The sequence below is a fragment of the Felis catus genome, chromosome E3, assembly GCF_018350175.1.
Source record: "Felis catus isolate Fca126 chromosome E3, F.catus_Fca126_mat1.0, whole genome shotgun sequence".
Lineage (NCBI taxonomy): Eukaryota > Metazoa > Chordata > Mammalia > Carnivora > Felidae > Felis > Felis catus.
In genome coordinates this window covers 39,292,920-39,312,995 of record NC_058383.1, presented here as the reverse complement: position 1 = coordinate 39,312,995, position 20,076 = coordinate 39,292,920, and the positions used below count along the sequence as shown (strand labels likewise).

Here is a 20,076-nt window from a genome sequence, read left to right as displayed (position 1 = left end):
ACTTGGGGAGAACTGTGGCCTGTGGATCAGGATCGGGAACGAGCATGAATGGGGGACAGGGTGAGACTGACAGGCCCAGGGAGGTTGCTGGTTTGGGAAACATCTCACGTTTGGCAACTTTGGGAACTGGCCTGAACTGTGTGGAGGACATACGTTTGCTTCAAGAGCCCGCGTGACTTTTTCTCAGGTCACCTTTCTAAAGTAAGGCCGGGGCGCTTGTGGCACAGACGGGCTCACCCCTCCCTGCTTCCCAAGCACCCGGTCTCTGAACCTTTGTGCCCCCTCCACGCAAACAGGCAGATGGGGTGGCCAGAGTGCTTTCCTCTGGGGGTCCCGTGCGGCTCACCGGCCCACACCGGGCTGGTCACGTGCCCCTAGCAGTCAGGCGGCCGGGCAGCCAGTTACGGGACAACGTGAGGACTTTATTCACACTTCTGCTCGGGGAAAGGGGACATTCAGCAGCGATGTCGCTGAATCCTGCACTGCCCCTCCTGCCAGTTCACGGTTCCCCAACAGAGATGCCGCCCCCCGATCCGCCGTGCCCACTTGCCAGGCGGAAAAGGCGCTCTTGGGGGGCAGTGGCCTTGGGATACTAGCTACCAGGAACAGACCAGCGAGACCAAGAGCTGAAAGTACCTTGAAATCGGAAAATACCTTGCTTAAAACCTACTGGAAGAAGAGGGCCCCCAGAAGGCCACATGTGGTGCAAACCCCGCGTGCGCGGCCCGGACCCTAGCCTTTCTTCTGTCTGAGCTTGTCTAAGTACACGCGCAGGGACTTTTGGATGGAGTCCCTGGAGATGAACTGGAGGAAGTACTGGATGTCCGCGTCGCGCTGTTTGACCAGGCGGTCGGCTGTGGGCTTGCGCATCAGATTCTTGGTCAGCTGTCGAGCGTGGTCTACAGAAAGGGGTCCGTGTGTGAGAACCCACCCCAAGACGGTCGTATCGTGCCCAACCTTTCCGAGAGACTTCCAACAGAAGCTCTGCCAGGACACTGAGAAAATACAACTAAGCAAAGAAAAAAATGAAAATCACCTGTTCCCCACTGCCTACCCATTTCCTTGAAAAACATCCAGGGTGCCTTGCCTTTTATCCTGTTATTCTCACTCAAGTATACTATGGGGGATAGTTTCCCTCCACTACAGGTTCTCTTACGACGTAAATAACAGCGGCACAGCATGTAGCCGTGTGTCTGTGTCAGGGGTCAGCAAACCTGGCCCCCGTGGCCCGTGAGCTAAGAATCGTTTCTCCTTTTTTTTTTTTTTTTTTTAAAGTAGGCTTCACACCCACGGCAGAGCCCAACGTGGGGCTTGAACGCACGACCCTGAGCTCGAGACCCTGAGCTGAGATCAAGAGTCGGACGCTTAACCTACTGAGCCACCAAGGTGCCCCGGTTTTTACATTTTTATATAATTGGAAAAAAAGAACTGAAAAAAAGACATTTTTGGGACACGTGAAGATTATATGAAATTTAGGTATCAGGGGCGCCCGTTCTACTGAACACACACGGGCTCTGGCGGCCTCCGTGCTCCGACACCACAGTGTGGCGGACACTGACCCACCAGGCTGAAGATCCACCCGGCCCTTTAGACACGGTCCGCTGACCTCCGGGCTCCGTCACAGCTGACGTCACCAGCCCTATTTCTATAAACGGACACGCAGGCTGTTTCTACTTGTGCAGTGGGTTGAACAGTGGACCCCCCAAAAGATCCATACAAGTCCACAGCGCAGCTCTAGAATCTGTGCCTGTGGCCTTATTTGGAAAGGGGTTTCTGTGGAGGTAGATGGAATGAGGTCATCGTGGGTTTTAGGGTGGGCCCTAAATGCCACAAACGTCCTAAGAGGAGAAAGGGGGGGGGTGTGCAACTGGAGGCCATGTGAAGGGGAAAGGGGAAAGCGGAGCTGGGCGCGACGCATCTACAAGCCAAGGAATATCTGGAGCCCCCAGTGGCAGGAAGGAGCCTCCCCTAGGGCCTCTGGAGAGAGCACCGCCCTGCCCCAACACTGATTTTGGTCTCCTGGTCTGCTGACTTTGAGAACACATTTTGTTGTTTTAAGCACCTCCTCCCACCTCGGGGTCATCTGTTACAGTGACCTCAGGACACTAAGTCTGCTCTTATAAATGGCACGTCCACGACTTGCACGGAGCACCTTGGCGTGAAGGCTCTGGTCTCACCAGAGCATCCGGCCGTGGCGGGGGGAGGCTCGCCCGTCGGTGCGCACACCTGCAGCCCCTCCCTGTGCCCCTCACCTGGAATGGCCAGCCACTGGGCCATCACCGACAGTGCCGTGCTGTGCACTTGGTCCTCGGGCACCACCTGGTCTACGATGCCCACCCGCAGGGCCTCCGCGGGCGGGAAGAGCAGCCCCAGCTGCAGGGCGCGCTCTGCCATGCGGTGGCCGACGGTGTTCACCAGGGTGTCTTTAAACCTGGAACACAATTCGCTTGCTGGAGGCTCCCAGGCAGACGGGCTCGCCCAGGGCAGAGCGGAGTGCGGGCCCAGCCCCCGGCCTTACCAGAAGGGGGCGACGATGCCCAGCAGAGTCTCGTTCAGCCCGATGTTGTACTTGGGGTTGTCCGCCAGGACGCGGTAGTCACAGGTGAGGTTGATCAAGCAGCCTCCCGCAGGGCTGACTCCCTGCGGGGGAAGATGCGCCGTCTGGCTCTGGTGCTGCGGGGGCGCATCCCGACCGCGCTCCGGAGAGCCAGGTCCCACGGTGGGTGTGCGCCCCCGGGGTGCTGCACCCACACCGGCTGGGCTGGCCGTGCACCACACGGACTCGGGCTTGCCCGTCAGCCCCGTCACCTCGTAGGGCCACCAGCTCTCGGGGGCCAGAAAATCTCCCTCCTGTCTGGGTGGCAAGCCGTCTTTCTTTTCACGGCTTCGGTCCGGATGCTAAAACGCCAAACTAGCATCCGGCCGGAGTGGTCACAACCTGTCACGGCCCACGGGACCCATCGCCATCCCCAGCGGGATGTCCTGGGAACCCCAAACTCACACCGCCCTCATCTCACGCACCGCACTGCCTTGAACAGAGACGGCAAGCTGCCGTCGGCTGTCACGCGCCTCGTGGGTCGTCCTGACTCTCGCCACCCTCCCGTCCCCTGGCTCAGACCCTTCTGGCACCTCACCTGGGGTGTCCCCTGTCTTCAGGCACACCGGTTCCTGAGCGTGAACAGCCCCTACCTTCTCGAGGGCAGACAGGAACGATGTTCCCAGATGTGAATCTGATCCCCTCCTCAAGCCCCTCTCCCTATACAAGCCCTCCTGCTGGGCCGCGTCGACCACGTGCCCTGGTCCCTGCCCCCGCCCCGCGAAGTACCCCGTCACCAGGTCACGCCTGTCTGCAGCGGAGGCTCCCCTGTGCACATCCGAGGGTCTCCCCCAACTGTTCCCTTCCCAGCCTTCCCAAGGACAGGAGCTCTTCATGCCCCCCCGTGCGCTGGGCTGGCTCTGGTGAGCCAGCGAGGCCACTCAGGAGTGGGGACACTCACGTTGATGGCAGCAATCAGCACCAGGTTGGACAGGTAGAGCCGCAGCCACAGCTCCTGCACGGCCCTCCAGTACTCGGCATAGTGCGCTTGGCTCTTCCCGCACATCTCCGTCAGGTCCAGGCCAGCCGAGAAGATCCCGGGGCAGTCCTAACGGAGTGAAGGAGCCAGGGGCCCCGTCACCGTCCATCTCCTGGCAGCAACCCGTTCCTGGGGCCCGGGAGCCCACAGGCGCTCAAGACACAGTGGGGGCGAGGTCATGTTCAAGGTGGCAGGATCAGGCCCCCAGGAGCCGAGGCTGGGACCTCCCTCGGACTTAGCTCCTCCTACTTTCCAGTTTCAAATGGGAAAAGGCAAAACAGGCAGGCAGGGTCGGGTGCTCCCCCAGGAACATAAACAGCGGGCTCTGGGCACGGCTGCGAGTGCTGTCCCGGGCAGGGGAACTCAGAGGCCCGGAGGGGGCACACGTTCTGATTTACCCTCAAGGTCAAGAACGCCGCGGACGCCAGCGCAGGCCGGGAGGTGCTGCCGTCAGAAGCAAGCCAGGACGGGAAGGGACAGCAATGAGTTGAGGAGCCAGAACTCTGCCCTGGGTGGTCACGCACGAGACAAAAGTCTGGCCTAGAAGGCCGTGGGTCCCGTGTGGACGCCCCAGGTCCCGCCACAGCCGCCACAGAGCAGGGGAAGCAGACACAGGGGACCGCCAGCACGGCGCGGCTTTCCAGCAAACACTGCCGGCCCAGAGGCGGGGCGGGGCCGCTCCGTGGCCACCACGCGGGGCCGTCGCGTGGTCACAACGTTTCTAAGTGAATGAGATGTTCCCATGGTTGGAGCGTGTCCGGGGCTGAAGTGACCTGTTACCGACACGTGAAGTACGGGACGGTCACAGGCGACGTCTCCGCGTCCTCACGTTAAGCAACAGGACCAAGCTCGTGTGCAGGGTGCAATTCCACGTGGACCTGTGCACGCAGACGCTTGGAGGCCGACCTGTCGTCTCCCTAGGCCGCGTGCCAGCGTGACCTGGCTGTCACAGGCGCCCTGGGGACAGGGTGGCGGTGGGGGCAGGGCTGCCCCTGCTCTGAGCGCGTGCCTCCTTCCCTAACCAATGCCGAACGCGGGCACCCCTCCCCGCCCTCCAAATACCCCACGCAGATCATCTGCACGTGGCGGGGAAGAGGGCGCCCACGGTCCGGACGCTTGAGGAAAGCTCGTGGCTGCGGGAGAGACACCGAGGTCATGCTGACGGGGGCTCGCCCCGCCAGACGGACCGGACGGGCTGTGATCTGGGACTCGGCAGCACGTCTGCAGCGGGCCGAACCGTGTCTGCCTTTACCCCCAGTGCCCACGAGCGTGACTGTCTTCAAAACAGGGTCTTCGCAGATGTGACCAACGTGAGACCACGTGAGAGCAGGGGTCCTTCTAAGGGGAGGGAAACGTGGACACAGAGACCCGGGGTGGAGGAGGCGGGATACAGGGGTGCCAGGACCCGGCAGCAGCTGCAAGAAGTGGAGAGGGACGCTCCAGGAGAGCGGAGAAAAACGCGCTGCTGTTGTCGCGAGCCCTCGTGTGCGGCCTCTATCGTGTGTCCCCACAAGAGCAGCGTCAGGTCGCACCGTCATCTGCTGAGGGCCCACTGGGCAGGCCTTGTGCTGCAGACACAGTAGGCACCCAGCCGAAGACACACGGAGACACATTTGTAAGATGACACAGTCCCGGGGACAATGTGGGCTTTGGAGGGACACACGCCGGCTCCCCATCCCCCGGGGGCCGTGCCGCTTTGAGACCGGGGCGGGGGGGGGGGGCCGCACGGAGCCCCGCTTTGTTGTCGAGGGACAGAGGTCATGGGTCTTCCCAGCTCTCGTTTCCTGGCATGATCAATCACGCTGTGAAACTTCCCGAAGGGAATATTTTCAGAAATTTTCCCGAGCAAAACACTCCCAGGGAACTGCAACACGTCCAGACAGGTCAGCCTCAACTGTCACAGTGACCCATGCCCACGAGCGCCAGCCCTGCCCCTGGAGCGCCACCCTCTTCCCCGGGGGGCCACTCCACGGGACTCCCCTGGTGTGTGCATCAGACCCACCCCGAGAGCTCAGAGCTGGACCAACACCAGGTCACACCCAGGACCGGCTGAGGGTTCAAGGAAAGCAGGCGCGTGCCCAGTGGACGTGCCAAGCCTTGCCCGGAAGAGACCGCGACCCTCTGCCTTTAACAATGGTGCGACAAGACGTCCTCACTGGTCTCTGTAGAACGGTGGCCCTTCTACTGGGAGACACTCATGCGGAGGCTCCCCGCAACTCAAAAGGCGACTTCAGGACTCTTCCTGACACGACGAAGGGCTTGTTACATCAGGCCGCGCTCCCATCTACTTCCTCTCCTGGCAAAGTAGGTGGGGCTGCCGGAGCCGGCGTGGCCCCCGATCCTGTCGGTCTATGGGGTCTACCCGGCCCAAGCCGAGGACCGCCCCCTCCCCGGCCTCACCGGTGACACCCCTCCCACAGATGTCATTAAACAGCAGCATCTGTCGGCTCTTGGAGGCAACACCAAGGTTCCCTAGAGAATTCAGAAGGGAAAATCTGCCCTCTGAGAACTTGACTCTAAGGCCCAGGCGAAGGGGAACGAGGGAGCGTGGCCACCAGGGAACACGCCTAGTGGCTCCACCGCCAACAGGATATCCTGGTGGACTACCCGTCACCAATCAGCGCGGGCTCCAGGCCACCCCTGCAGACAATTCACTGCCCTCCCCTGAGTTCTGGCCCGACTGCAGGGCACTGAGGCTCTCCCCACAGTCCGGCCTGGGGCCGGACTGGGGCAGAGGTCGCGGTGCTCTGGGGGGAGCCATCTGCCCACAGCATGCCAGGACCACTGGGGGCCCCCCTGGACCAGGCCCAGGACTAGGGTCCCTGGTGGCACCGGCATCCGGGTCTACCTGGTCATTCTACAGCATGTGACGTGTGGACGTGACCTCGCAGCAGGTTCCTGCCGTGATCGGAACTCGGGGAACCAACGAGCACCCACCGAAGTCAAGATGACGCCTCGGAAGGTCTTGTCGTTTTCCAGTTTCTCCAGGCTGATGACAAACTCCGTCAGCACCTCCAGGCTGAGGCTGTTCACCGGGGGGTTCTTCAACTTTATCACGGCGACCCCTAGTTTGAAAATGAAGAGGAGAAAGCTCACACCCAGGACTGGAAAAGCACACCCAACCATCCCGCACCCTCAACCTGGCCATGGGAAGCGACAGTTTTCATTTTTAACTTTTGGTTATTAAAATTGGTTAAGTTTATTTATTTGAGAGAGCGAGCCAGCTTGTATGTGCGTGTGGGGGAAGGGCAGAGAGGGAAAGAGAGAATCCTAAGCAGGCTCTGCACCGTCGGCACGAAGCCCCATGCGGGGCTTGGACTCCCATCTCGAGATCATGACCTGAGCCGAAGTCAGGACGCTCAAGCGACGGAGCCACCCAGGCACCCCGGTTTTGGTTTTTCAAATGCAAGTGAGATTCACCTAACGTAAATTAACTATTTAAAAGTGGACAGTCCACGGGGCGCCTGGGTGGCTCCATCGGTTGAGCGTCCGACTTCGGCTCAGGTCATGACCTCACGGTTCGTGAGTTCGAGCCCCGCCTTGGGCTCTGTGCTGACAGCTCAGAGCCTGGAGCCTGCTTCCGATTCTGTGTCTCCCTCTCACTCTGCCCCTCCCCTGCTTCTGCTCTGTCTCTCTCTCAAAAATAAACATTAAAAAATAAATAAATAAATGAAAGCGGGCAGTCCAGGTCTATAGGGACATGTACAGTGTCCCAATGCTACCACGATCTAATTGCCGGGCATTTCTATCCCACACAGGACCCTGCGCCCACGAGCAGTTCCCGCTCCTCCCCGGCCCCTGGCCACTGAGTGTCTACTTTCTGCCTCTACGGACCCATCTACTCTGGACGTTTCGTGTGCATGGAAGCACACAACCTTTTATGTGTGGCTCCTTTCACTGAGCACCGCGTTCCCCAGGCCGGCCTGTGCCGCTGGGTCAATGTCCCCCCGCTTTCTGAGGCCCAGTGTCTCCCTGCACACGTGTGGACCGCACTGTATCTGTTCGTGTGCTGGTGGACACTGGGTCCCTTCCACCTTGAGAGTCTTGTGACTACTGCGGCCGTGAACGTTCATGAGCAAATATCTGTCTGTTTATCTTGTTCCTCCAGATGCCAGTCCTCTGTCCCCAGGGGAGTAGAAGATGGCCTTACTTTCCTGAGGAGTGAGCGAGCAGACTCTAAGACCGGATATGAAGGAGGAACTGCACTGGGGGTTCTGGTTCTTGCTAAACATGTTGGCGGGCTGACGTTCTTAAATTCTCCACGATCCACTTGTGCGTCCTGCCAGCAGCGGGGGAGGCCGGGGGGGGGGGGGCAGACCAGCACTTGGGACAGGGCAGCCACCAGCCTGGGCCAGCTGAGGCCATCTGTTCTGGCTACCTGGCCCAAGGACAGACCCCAAGGGCTTTCGAAGGGCCTCCGTTCATTTAGGCTACATTCCCCTGGTCAGGACCTTAGAAATCTTCAGACGGTCAACGTAAACAGTCCTCTAGGAGTGAGAACCAAGTCCTGAAGACAAACAGGCTGTTTTGAGACCTCCGGCTTCTGAGGGAGAGGTTACTTACTAACCAGCTACAGGAACGTACAAGCGATCCAAATTCCCAGAAGCAAGCTCCCTGAACTTGGTTCAGAGGGAAGTTTTTGAGGCTGACTGGATTTTTATAGAGCCCGGTCCAGCAGAATCAAGGACACTCAGGGGAGAGGGTAAAGGTGTCCATGAGTTGACACAGAGGACCTGGGGCGAATCCAGGTTGCGGGGGAGGTGGGCTGAGGCCGCAGCCCCCCAACCACAGCAGCCCCCCAGCTCCTCTCGTAGGCCTGAGCACAGCGTGTCCCCAAAACCTGCAAGTAGGCCCAGCCCTGGCTGCAAGCCTTCTCAGGACCCAGGTCGGGAACATTCTCAGGTAGAGAAAACTCAAGGGTGCTTCTTCTACCTTTTCTGTCCCTTTTGGAGAGTTTTCCCAGAGGCTCTGATGGGGGTGGGAGGTGGCTCCTGGCTTTAATTAGTAAACCATCTGCTAGGTCCTGTGCCATGCCAGAATAAAAAAAAAAAAAAAAAAAAATTACTTTACTCTAAAAGACTTCCATTATTTTCAATTTCCACCTGAAGAGTTTAGATGGAGGAGCATACCCCTCAAACTTTACAAACCAAAACACTTTCATCTTCATAATGAACTGGGGAAAAGCACGTGGGCTGATGACCTTTAAGCTTTGAACGCAACAGAAACGGTCTTCGTACAGGGCTTGATCTCCAATGGCCTTCAGGGGTCCCCAGGAGCCGCGGTCAGGAAGACAAGCGGCGGGCGAGGAGGGAGCGGGCGTGGGACGGCGTGGCACCCCTGCTTCGAGTCCTCCAGGCCCCGGGGCGGGCCGAGCCAGGGAAAGCCCAGCCGGCGGGGCCCGGCGTAGGCGCCCTCGCCCGAACGTGCAGACGCAGGAGCGCTTACCTTTCGCCGGGTCCGTCTCCACCAGCACCCGAGGGCTTCCGAAACACCGCACACCGTCCCCGCCGCCGGCGGCCGGACCCGTCCGCCCGGGAACCGCGTGCGGCAGCCGGGACCCTACGAACGACAGCGCGAGGCCCGTTAGCCCCGGACCCCAGTCAGCTCCCCGGCTGCCTCCAGCTCCCTGAGGTCCCCGGCACCTCCCTGTCCCCAATCCCGCCCCCCCCAGCTCCCTCGGGTCCGGGGCCCCTGTCTCCTCCGGCCCCCCTCCCGGCTCCCCGGACCCCTGCTGCCCCGCACCCCCCAACTCCAGCCCCCCGGAGTCACGCACACGGGCGGAGCAGGTTGCGAGCCAGGACGCGCGCTCCGACCATCAGCGCCATCTTGACCAGGCCACGTTGGGGTCTGGCCGCCCTGGCCCACGCCCCGCCTCCAGCAGCCCCGCCCCACTTGGCGCATCCGGTGTCGAGGGCGGGGCACTGCCGGGAGACAGTGGTTAGCAGGAGAGTTGGGGGAGCGCCGCAGTGACGCTGGGTGGCGGCGGCAGGAGGGCTGGCGTGGGCCCCTGTCTGGGACGAACTCTCCTCACAAACCCGGAGGCCACCGCGCTCGCCTCCACCCACGTCTGAACCCCTGGGAGGCTGGCACGCTTCCCGCGCTGCCCACCAACCAAAGCTACGGTCAAGGCAGCGACAGCTGCGGATGGGGGGTGGGGTGACTGCACGACTCAGGGAGCGTGTGAGTCCCGGAGTCGGTCGTGAGCTTGAGGCCATAAGGGCCTTTGCGGGTAGCAGCCCCAGCCATCCCAGCAGGCGCAACAAAGGCAAGCGGATTACGCCAGGGTCATTTCTCAAAACCGCCCCCCTGCAGAGCCCGAGGACTAAAAAGGGTGCCACGGGGCGGGGGTGAGGTGGAGGCGGTGCTGGTGGGCAGAAACAGGTGCCCTCACACTGTTGACAGGACCGCGGTGCCACCGCCTCCTTGACAGCAAAGGGAGCACCTGATTTTATTTGCTCTGTCCTGCATTCAGAAACACCGAAAGGGTCCCCGCTCAACACTGGTGTCCCCTGCCGGGTAGGAAGCCACTGTGCTGCCTGGCAGGAGGTGGTCTCGCAGACATCCCATTTGCATATGGACACAGGAAGGGCCAAGCTCAGGGCTGGGTGACTGAAACCTCAATTGTTTTTTACAGTTTCTAAGTCTTTGTTGTGACACAACCGACTTTTGAGGTGGAAAACCATTTTTTCATTATTTCGTGGCTAACATAGCAGCAGCCAAGGAGATCGGTTTCTGGTCAGGCAAAATGCCAAGCTCCTGGGAATATAAGGTGATAAGAGCATCTCTCTCTCAGTGCAGGTCAACCCACAGAATCTGCCCAACTCCCTGGCGTGCTCACCGGCTGTTCTGCTCAGACTCTGGAAGTGTGCCTGCGGAAATGAACCAAGATGCGGTCGTGTGTTTTTAGTGCCTGAGTTTTTAGCTTCAGAAGTGAAGCTGTTTCTGGGGTCACAGACAGGAAGGGGGCAGCGAAGGCAGTACTCAGTCTGCAGTCTAATCCCATTTATTCAACACAATCCCTTCACTCTACACAACAAAGTACAAACACAACAGCGCCTAAAATGCTACAAGTTACAAAACTCAAAACAACAAATTTATAGTACTGACTGTACAATAAAAGCCAAAAAAGCAATGTACACGTTGCCACGGTAACCTGCGAGACCACAGTGAATGACAGGTACAAGGGGGGGGGGGGGTCCTTGATGGCCCTGTGGAGCTGGCTCTCAACTTGTTCACCAAGTGCAGAGAGAAAGGGAGCCGCGGGATGTGGTGTGTGTGCATGAGTACGTGTAAAACCAACCATTTCCGGTGATGAACACAGGGTGTCTGACTGTAGATATCGGAGGAGGACCGGAGCAGGGGGAGCAGGGCCAGGCCAGCAGGATCAGCAGCCGCACGGAAAGAAGGCCCCTTCCTGAGGGACCCCGCAGACCGGCAAGCTTGGGCACGACCAGGCCACTGGCCCAGCTCCCACCCCCGGGCTGGGGCCGCACTGCCACCCGGAGCCCTGCGTTGTCCCTGCTGGCTTTGCCACTGAATGGACTCTGAGGAACTGCGAACGTGGGAGCTTTCTAGCCAGAGACCTGGCGGGCGTCTTTAGAGGCACAACCCCAAGCCACTAACGCTCCTGCAGCTAGAACTCTGCCTTCAGAGGAAATGCCTCAATCGCCGCCTTCGAAGCCTGCCCTGAGTGAGGAATTTCTCTCCTACCAATCCTCCTGCCGCTACACAAGTGACCGAACTGAAGTGGACGGGACAGAAGTTCCAGGGTGCAGAGCCCCGGTGGCCTGCTTATCGGGAGGAGTTGGAGCTGGAGCGGCTCCTGTGGCGGCGGCGGCCGGGCGAGCGGGACCGCCGGCGCACCGGGGACCTGCGTCTCGGGGAGCGCGACCTGCAGGGAGAGGAAAGACCAAGTCAGACACCGAAGCTGGCACCACAGACACAGCTCCGCATCTCCGGCCACAGGGCGAAGCTGGCTTCTGGAAGGAACGTTCTGTGGAGTTGCACACGTCAATGCTCTAAGCCAGGACGGCTCTCTGACGGCACCGCCTGGGAGCCCTTCCTTCCTGAGGGCCGTGCACGGGGCGGCTCAACACCACCAGCAGAGGAGGGCCGTGCTCTGGCCTCTGCCCAGGGACAGCCCCTCCCTCACCTGACTCAAACTCCTCTCCTGAGCCTTCCTGTCCTGTTAGCTAGGAAGGGGACAGGACCCAGACTCCAGGAATAGTGGTGCCACCCGCAGCGGTGCCCCCACAGGGCCGTCCCATGCCAGCCCACAGGCTGAGCAGGGCTCCGAGGTCAGCACTATCATGCTGTGTGTGTAAATGAAACAAACCCACACAGGCCTCAAGCAGTCCTCTGGGAGACTCCAAACAGACCTACCTTCTTCTCATCCGTGGGGGCGACCGACGCCACATGGGAGGTGGAGGCAGCATTCTCCTGGGAGGGCTGAATCTCCTGGGCGGTGGCCTCGGCCATGGGGCCAGCACAGCGGTGGCGGTGATCTCCTGGCCATCGATTTGTCCTGTTGAAAAAAAGATCAAGTCACAAAATATCACACCCAGTCACTACTGTGGGCGGTTTGGCCAGGAAACGTGCCTATATAGCGTGGAAGCGAAGAGGGAACTCAGTCTCGAGGCACCAAGACCCCTCATGCACAGCAGCCACCAAGGGAAGTGCACCCAAGTGGACACCTGAGCCCGTTCACTGATGGGGAAGGGCTGTGCCCTGACCTGAGCCGGAAGGTGGGCCTAGCACTGAGCTGCCTCCTCTAGAAGGTTGGGAGGGACAGGCAAGAGGAGGGGCAGCACTGTGGGGGCTGTGGGGGTGAAGGAGGGGCAGCACTGTGAGGGAAGCAGATGGGGTGAAATATAAGAGATCCAGAAGGACTGCCCTCAAAGACGTGTGGCCTCTGAGCCAGGAGGCCTGGCCTCCTCTCCCGATACCCGCCGTGGAGATACTTTCCTCAGAGAGCTCCTCCCAGGGGACCAGAAGGTGGCCTCTGGGTGCTGGGTCCCGACGAGGGCAGTGTCCACTGTAAATGGGCCGCCGGGTCACTACAACGTGGCGGTGGATGGGGTGGGAGGGATGATCGGCACCCCTGTTTCTAGATGAGCTATGACTGCATCGTGGCTCGGGAAGAAGAAAGTACTACTGGGGCAGGGGAGCAAAACCAAACCAAGGTTCAGCTGTCAAGTCTGTCTTCAGAGTGTGGAAAAAGTGACTTGGGGAGGGGACTCTGAGTGCAGCCACGTACGTGAATGTAGCCGATGAGAACAGTGAAGGGAGGCGGCTCAGGATGGAGGCCAAGGAGCCTTCAGGGCCTCAGAAAAAGCAAGCAAAGGAGACCAAGGCGCAGACCCAGGAACCTCAGGGGAGCACGCACCCTGGCCCAGTCCAGGGACCGCTCGGGACCGAGCACAGCCCTCGTGTGCCCTCTCTCATCTTCTCAGCTCCTACCCTCAAGGCGACAGCAGAGATGGCAAGGAGGTGGCTCAGGCATGTAGACCTGTGTTCAGAACGCACTCACGAGACTTAAGTAAACGCAGCCTAAGGCACCCCCTGCCTCCGCATGGCCCATTGCCAAGACCAGCCCAAATCAGGAACGTCAAGGACACCGATCATACAGCAATGAAGACAACTCTATCTTCTGGGCAGCTGCCAGGAAAGGCCAAGCCCTTCCACATTCCTTCTGGAGCCAGCACGGAGTTGCTCCACTCGATGGGGCGCAGTACAGTATGTGGACACACACACAGATCCTACCAGAATCTTAAAAAACGTGGGCTACGACCATGCACACCCTGGACGTGGCTGAGTGTCCTGAATTCTTAGCAAGTGCTCCAGCTCTCAAAGACGCATGTTTGACAGTCTCTAAAATGAAGGTGTGGTTAAGATCAAGAGGTGGTGGGCACAGTTCATGACAAACTCCTAAAAAACTTCAAAGGGAGCGACTGGTTATGTTTTAGGATTTATTTTGAGAGACAGAGGGGGGCAGAGCGAGCAAGAAAGAGAGAGAAAGAGAGAGAGACAGAGAGAAAGAAACCCAAGCATGCTCTTCACTGTCAGCACAGAGCCCGACACAGGGCTCGGTCCCACGAACTGTGAGGTCACGACCTGAGCCAAAATGAAGAACTGGACGCTCAACCGAATGAGTCACTCACGCGCCCCTCAAAGGGATTTCAGTAGACTGAAGACAGCTAGCTTAGCGTTAAGGGAAAGTTCCTAGTGTCCAAGCTCCATCAGGGCTCCAGGAAAACTAGCCATCACACCATTACACTATTTTTCCAGTGGGTAACAGGCTTCTGAGGACTCCAAGGTTCTGGGGTGTTCAGATTCTTCCCTGCGTGGCCAGATACCCCATGCACAGTGCTGTGGACGGAGCCAGCTCTCGGCCCCAGCTGCGTAGATTATAAGAGCGAGCTGGGGCGGAGACCGATTCCACGCTCTTCAAAGACACAGACGTGAAGACAAGATGGAAACCGGCCATCCAAAACTATTCACAAGTGCTCAGCCGCCGTCAAAACCATTCTGCTCAATACAAAACAGCTATAAATGTCACAAATAGTTCCGATACAAGCTTGAGGGAGATGGGTAAAATGTATGAATTCAGCAAAGTAAACCTAAAAATGCTGAAATGTCAGCATAACAGAAGATGACTCTCAGAGAGGACTAGAGAAAACACTGCCATACAAAAGCCAAATGCTGCATTATTCACATTCATAATATTGTACAAAATAAACCCCTTCGTTCCTTAAGTTCTCACAGATTGGAAAACTCGGAAGATGTTAATGTATTCATTTTTGCTGAAATTTTCCCAAGAATGATACCTCATCAACTTGTTTTTGGTGAACACACCCCCACTGGTCAAAGATGGAGTCGGGCAAGAGCTGCAGGGAGCTGGGGGAAACTGGTCTGAAAGGTCCCCCCGCTGGGCCGAGGCCAGCCTCGCGCAGGGAGCAGAGAGGGGGCGCAGCAGGGTCACCCACCTCCATCCATGTGCTTCAGAGCCTTCTCGGCCTCGTCCGGATTCTCAAACTCCACGTACGCGTAGCCTTTAGACAGGTGGGGGTGCATCCTTTCCACAGGCATGTCAATCATTTTAATTTTCCCGTAGGTGGAGAATATCTCCATGATGTGGTCCTAGAGGAAAGAAGGGTCACTCTGATGTGCACCCACCAACTACCCGTGTGGGAGCTGAGAAGTCACCCCATGACGGTGACAAGCTGGGGCGTCTCTCTCACACGGAACAACTCGGATAAAGGACTCCCGCCAGTGTCCTCAGAGCCTATGTTCTCGGTTACCTCCAGCAAAGGCCAGCTTCTCTGGTTTTCCATTCAAAACATTTGCAGAAGAGACGTGCCCCCTCTGCCCACTGGACAGATCTGTGATCCCTCACCTTGGTCACATTCCTAGTGAGCCTCCCGATGTGCACTTTGGTGGGTTTAGGGGAAGGACTCCGCCTTTTCCTTTCCTTTTCATCTCTTTTGGGTGGTTTGGATCTGATTGAAAAAACACAACAACAGAAACAATTTCTGTCAAGTCAAAAAAATTTTTTAAGTGGGGCTGCTAAGTGCTACTGTTGAGTTTTTTATAAGGCAGCTTTCCCTACCAGTTCGTGTACATTCCTGTTATCTCTGCCTCAGAAATCCGACTAAGTAAGACACAGACTCCTCTACAGGCTACTTTTCTAACAGCTACTGTCACCTTATAGTCCCCAGTTTGCAAACTAAGTTCCCAGATGACTGACAAGTTTTGGGGCAACCCCTCCAAACCAAGACAAGACCCCCCCCACCCCCCCGCCGTGGGAAGCGGCGCCGGAAGGGAGCTCACTTGGAGCGGGAGCGCCTCCTGTTGTCGTGCCTGCGTCGAGAAGGACTCGGCGAGCCAGACGAGCTGCTGGAGCTGGAGCTGCGGGAGGTGCTGGAGCTTCCCGAGCGGCTGGATGCGGAAGAAGAGCTCGAGCCGCTGCTCGAGCCAGTGCTGGTGCTGGAGCCCGAGCTGGAGGTAGAGCTGGACCGGGACCTGACCAGGGAGACAGAAGTGTCACAAGCAGCGGCGGAGGGGAGCCTCTCTTCCCAGCAGACGCAGACGAGCCTGTACGTGCTCATGCTCCCAAGAGGCCACCGCTGTCCTCATTATTTTCCAACCTCCATGTCGTCCCCCCACCCCGGGGGGGGGGGTGGGTGGGTGGGTGGGTGGGGATGATATCTACCCCAGCCTTCTCTAGCCAAAGCCCCTGGCAGGGACAGAAAACCGCATTCAAACTGCGCAGGGGCAGGAAAGGAAGGAGCCGCTTCCTAGCCACACAGAAGCCTTGACTGCTGGGAGGTACAGAAAGAGCCTGCAGGTCAGAACACCAATCCATCCTGGAAGGTGGCTACCGAGGGGCTCGGGCTGGCGCTCAAGTGAAGAAATGCAAGCTTTAGGCTCGGGCAATCCAATCACAACTAAAGAAAAAAGCACTTGAGAGAAAAATCTATCCCCAGATGTCTCATTCGTCAACACCATCCTCCATAGGGAACCGGAGCAAACCCCAAAGCATTGTGCTGCAGTTAAGGCCTTTATTAACAATCTCACAATCTTCTGTGTGAATAATTCGGACTACACAGCAGTGGGCAGGCTCAGCGGACAGAAAGGGGCGTGGCTCTCAGGGCCCCGCCCCGCGGCCCCACCTGGTGCTGCTGCTGCCGCTGGAAGCACTGCGCCTCTTCCGCGTTTTCTCCCTGCCCCGGTCCTTCTCACTAGACTCCTTGGTGGCCCCTTTATCTTTAGAACGATCCTTGGACTTCTCATCAGAGCGGTCTTTGCGTTTGGTAGGAGAGGGAGCCCTGGATGGTGAGGAAGAGTGTGAGATCACGAGCCCCTCTGACCAAACCCTGAAACAACACTACCCAGGAGGGGATCCAAAGGGCTACAGAGACCCCAGGTGATCACAGAACAAAACGATCTGTGGCTTAGGACACTTCACTGTAGAATGTGAGACATTTCCAATCTTCCCCTTTCTGAGGGTCCCTAGTAACGAGCACCCCCAAAGTAGCACTAGAAAAATCTGACAGAAGGATTACCTAGTGCTGGACTTTTTATTATTTTCTTTGACTCCTAGCAAGCTCTTCTTTTTCACTCCTGATAAATCCATTCTCCCCTTCTGAGGTGTTCAAAGCAGCAATGGCGGCCTCACTTATCTGAACTCTCACTTCTAACTCGAGTCTGAGAAACGATCCCTAATCGATTGCAATTTACGCCAAAGTGCAGCCTAATAACAAGATAAAAGGATTTACAGAGTGAACGTATTGGCAAGGCAACAAATTCGCTTTGCAGTCAAAAGGCGAGCACACGAGAAGATGGCAAGGAACACAGTGAGCAGCGAGCGTCCACAAAGCCAGGAACACACAGGGACCTCTTCCATTTCCTTGGGGAGGGTCCCACCCCCACAGGCAGACCCTCACCTCAGTTTGTGGTCTTTTCCTTAAGGAAACGGTGGTGGCGCCCGTCAGTTATTTTACAGGAGGTACAATACCCATTTTGCACTCATAGGTTTGATGAGCCCTCTACCGCCCCCCCCCCCCACCATACCACAGCACCACATTTGCATGCAGAACAGAAAAAAAACCCCAAGAGTGGCTCTCCTGAAAGGGTTACTGGTGTGGTCAGATCTCTTGTTTAACTGCTGTAATTTCCTCGTAGGATACTTTGGATCTAGGCTACGACTGGAAGCAAAAACCATTTCAAAAGCGACAGGTAGCATCAAAACATTTAATACCCAAATGCAAACAAATAAAATGTTCCCCTATGAACATTTAAAAAGCAGTCATTGCATGGTGCGCCTGGGGGCGGAGGGTTCAGTCAGTTAAGCCTCCAACTCTTGACTTCGGCTCAGGTCATGATCTGTTTGTGAGATTGAGCCTGCATCAGACTCCTCGCTGACAGTGGAGGGCCTGCTCGGGATTCTCTTTCTCTCTCTACCCCTCCCCTGCTCTCTCTCAAAATAAATAAACTTAAGAAAAAAACCCAAAAAAGAGTCATTGCAAATGCAACTTTAGTTAATGATAGGCAGATAGAAGTGTTACACCAGAGGCTACAATGTACTTCAAAATATAATAAAAATATTGACGCGTAAAAAGCAAATGTGGTAGAAATGGGACTTGTATGATCTAGGTGGTGGTTATGAGGGTAGTCACTGCAATTCTTTTAACTTTATACTTACATTTTTTCCCCAAAATCACATGCGTGTGGGGAGGGGCACTAGAACTGGATGGCACTAGAACTGGATGGCACTGCTCATAAAGGTTTAACAAAGTGTCCGGATTGCAGCATGTGCTCAATAAATGGTCATTAGTACCATTAGCGAGTGTTACTTAGAACAAACTTCAATATTTGCAGTGAGGTTTTCTACAATTTGCTCGAGTTGCAAGCAAAGGTCTCAGGTACTGGTCTCCACTACTCCTAGTTCCTCTTCCTCAACAGCCTGTAAGTAACCTGGACACAGCAGCCAACTGGGATCCTGTTTCACGTTGTGTAGGGGTGCCCAAGATCCTGAATAAATTCTGTGACTCCAGAGTGAAGGCCAGCTTCGGATGATCAGATTAGAGCAGAAGCAAGCAGAATGCCACCTTTGCTGCTCTTTTCCAAGCTGATAACGTCGTTTAAGATGTTCTGCCTTAAAACAGTAAGGTGCTATGGGCACTGAGCAAGCAACACTGGAGAAGCTCAGCGTCCTCCGACAAGCGGGAAGTGTAATTCACTGGTTAAGCGTCCGGAGTCAGTGTATCTGTTTAATTCAGAGCTTTGCTGTGTGACCTTGGGTAAGTCACTTAACCGTTCTGAGCCTCGATTTCTCAAAAGCATTATAGTGACAATTACAGTTCCTACACCTCCATAGTCACCAAGATCATTAACCAAATTTATTACTCATGAAAGAAACTTGGCACCTAGTTAAGGCTCAATCAATGTTAGCTTTCCTTAGAAGAAAGGGACGTTTTTCCATGTTTGGAAGCTTTTTCCCCACGTGAACTCTGGTCTCCCAAAGTCACACATAATCTCTTGAATGCTCACCAGGGGTCCCTGAACCACCCGGTCAGGATCACCAAGTGCAGTACTGTCCAATAGAAATAGAGTGTGAGCTAAAATCCTAAATCTTCTAGCAGCCTCATTAGGTAAGTTAAAGATGAAATTGACTTTCAGTAATACAGTGGACACGCTATACCCCAAATGTTATCTTTTCAACATACAATCAGTATAAAAACTCATTAGTGAAATATCTGCACCCCCACCCCCCACTAAGCCTTTAAACCCTTCAGTTTGGCCTAGGTGTATTTCAAGTGCTCCGTAGGCACACGTGACCGCAGACTCCCGCGCCCTCCCCCCCCCCCCCCCCGTGTGCTCGGTGACAAGCAGCACCACCGGAATTCTTAAACTCTACGAATTAAGAACCACAGGCTGAGCGAACACTTTGCTGGGCGTGGCCGAGTGCTAGAAAGCAAAGATTGAGGCTCTCTGTTCACACAAGTTCAGGTAACAGCACAGGACCTTGGTTACCTCCCCCATCCTCCGGAAAGGTGCGCGTCCAACAGCCAGAGAGAGAGAGAACAATTAGTTAAACCTCGAGCAGATGGCGTTTCGGCTCAACTCTTCAGAGCACCTTCCCCATTTAAAAGCACATTTTAGGCACAATTCATGCGAAATAAAAGAAAAAGCCACGACTTCCCTTCGTGGACTCGAACCTTCCCGTAACCTCCCTTGTGGGGGGTAACCCGTCCAACGGAGCTGCATGACATCAGAGGCCGTATCTCCAAGGACTCGCGCGGAAAACGGCACCCGGGAGCCTGGTAAACGGCCGTGGAGTCATGTCTGAATTAATGGCCTCGAAGGGAGGCTCAGCCGGTCTCCCAGGGCACCCCACCAAAGCCACTCCGCACCCACTGGCACGGGCCCCACGCGCGACCTCGCCGCCCCCGTCCGCGTTCACTCACAACTCCCCAGTCCAGGCGCCGGGCCGCGAGCGCTTCCAGGGCAGGGCCTGGCGTTGCGGGCCTGGGTCTCCAACCCGGCGAGAGAGCCCCGAAGGCGGAAGCCGCGCTCCCGGCTGCTCCGAGTCCGGCGGGCCTAGCAGGGCCCGCCGCAGAGGGGGACGATCTGAGGCGCCCTTCCGCCCGCCGCGGCCCCGACCACTTCCGGGCCGCGGCCTCGGCGCCTCCCACTCCACCCGCCCCGGGCCACACTCTTTCTTCTTAGACCCGGTGCCGCGCCGCCAGGCTGCCGTCCCTACCGAGAGGCCGAGGAGCGGGCCGGCTCCACCACGCGCCCCGCCGAGCTTTGCGGGCGGTCCCCGGAGCTCGGATGGGGTCGGATTCCCCCAACTTACATCTTCCCGCCGCCGCAACCTCCTCCCGCTCTCCTCAGCCGCTAAGGCCGGCGCCGCTCTGGCGTCAGGGTTAGGGAGCGGGAAGGCGCCGCTGTCGGGCGCGCAGCGATGACGTAGAGCGCCCTAGCCAATGGGCGCGAG

General features: G+C 57.3%; 2 protein-coding genes across 8 annotated transcripts; both read right to left on the bottom strand.

Annotated features, from left to right (window-relative positions):
* Positions 1-401: 401 nt before the first annotated feature.
* On the bottom strand, positions 402-9,509 carry ECI1 (enoyl-CoA delta isomerase 1). Of its 3 annotated transcripts, none has more exons than XM_003998937.6 (7): positions 9,349-9,508; positions 9,021-9,134; positions 6,513-6,640; positions 3,498-3,644; positions 2,519-2,640; positions 2,253-2,431; positions 402-899 (listed from the first exon to the last, which is right to left on the bottom strand). In XM_003998937.6, exons 1-7 carry the CDS (start codon positions 9,398-9,400, stop codon positions 733-735), a joined length of 909 nt encoding a protein of 302 aa, XP_003998986.3. In that variant the 5' UTR covers positions 9,401-9,508; the 3' UTR covers positions 402-732. The 3 variants fall into 3 exon arrangements, with proteins under 3 accessions (XP_003998986.3, XP_044903453.1, XP_044903452.1); XM_045047517.1 differs by lacking the exon at positions 402-899 and adding an exon at positions 1,372-1,773 and having other exon boundaries at positions 9,349-9,509; XM_045047518.1 differs by lacking the exons at positions 9,021-9,134; positions 9,349-9,508 and adding an exon at positions 8,508-8,622.
* A 1,047-nt stretch (positions 9,510-10,556) lies between these two features.
* RNPS1 (RNA binding protein with serine rich domain 1) lies at positions 10,557-20,061 on the bottom strand. Of its 5 annotated transcripts, none has more exons than XM_011290692.4 (8): positions 19,936-20,061; positions 16,640-16,827; positions 16,247-16,402; positions 15,405-15,596; positions 14,971-15,073; positions 14,561-14,714; positions 11,958-12,099; positions 10,557-11,466 (listed from the first exon to the last, which is right to left on the bottom strand). In XM_011290692.4, exons 2-8 carry the CDS (start codon positions 16,708-16,710, stop codon positions 11,367-11,369), a joined length of 918 nt encoding a protein of 305 aa, XP_011288994.1. In that variant the 5' UTR covers positions 16,711-16,827; positions 19,936-20,061; the 3' UTR covers positions 10,557-11,366. The 5 variants fall into 5 exon arrangements, with proteins under 5 accessions (XP_011288994.1, XP_011288998.1, XP_019676726.1 ...); XM_011290696.4 differs by having other exon boundaries at positions 19,840-19,978; XM_019821167.3 differs by lacking the exon at positions 19,936-20,061 and adding an exon at positions 19,544-19,682.
* Positions 20,062-20,076: the final 15 nt, after the last annotated feature.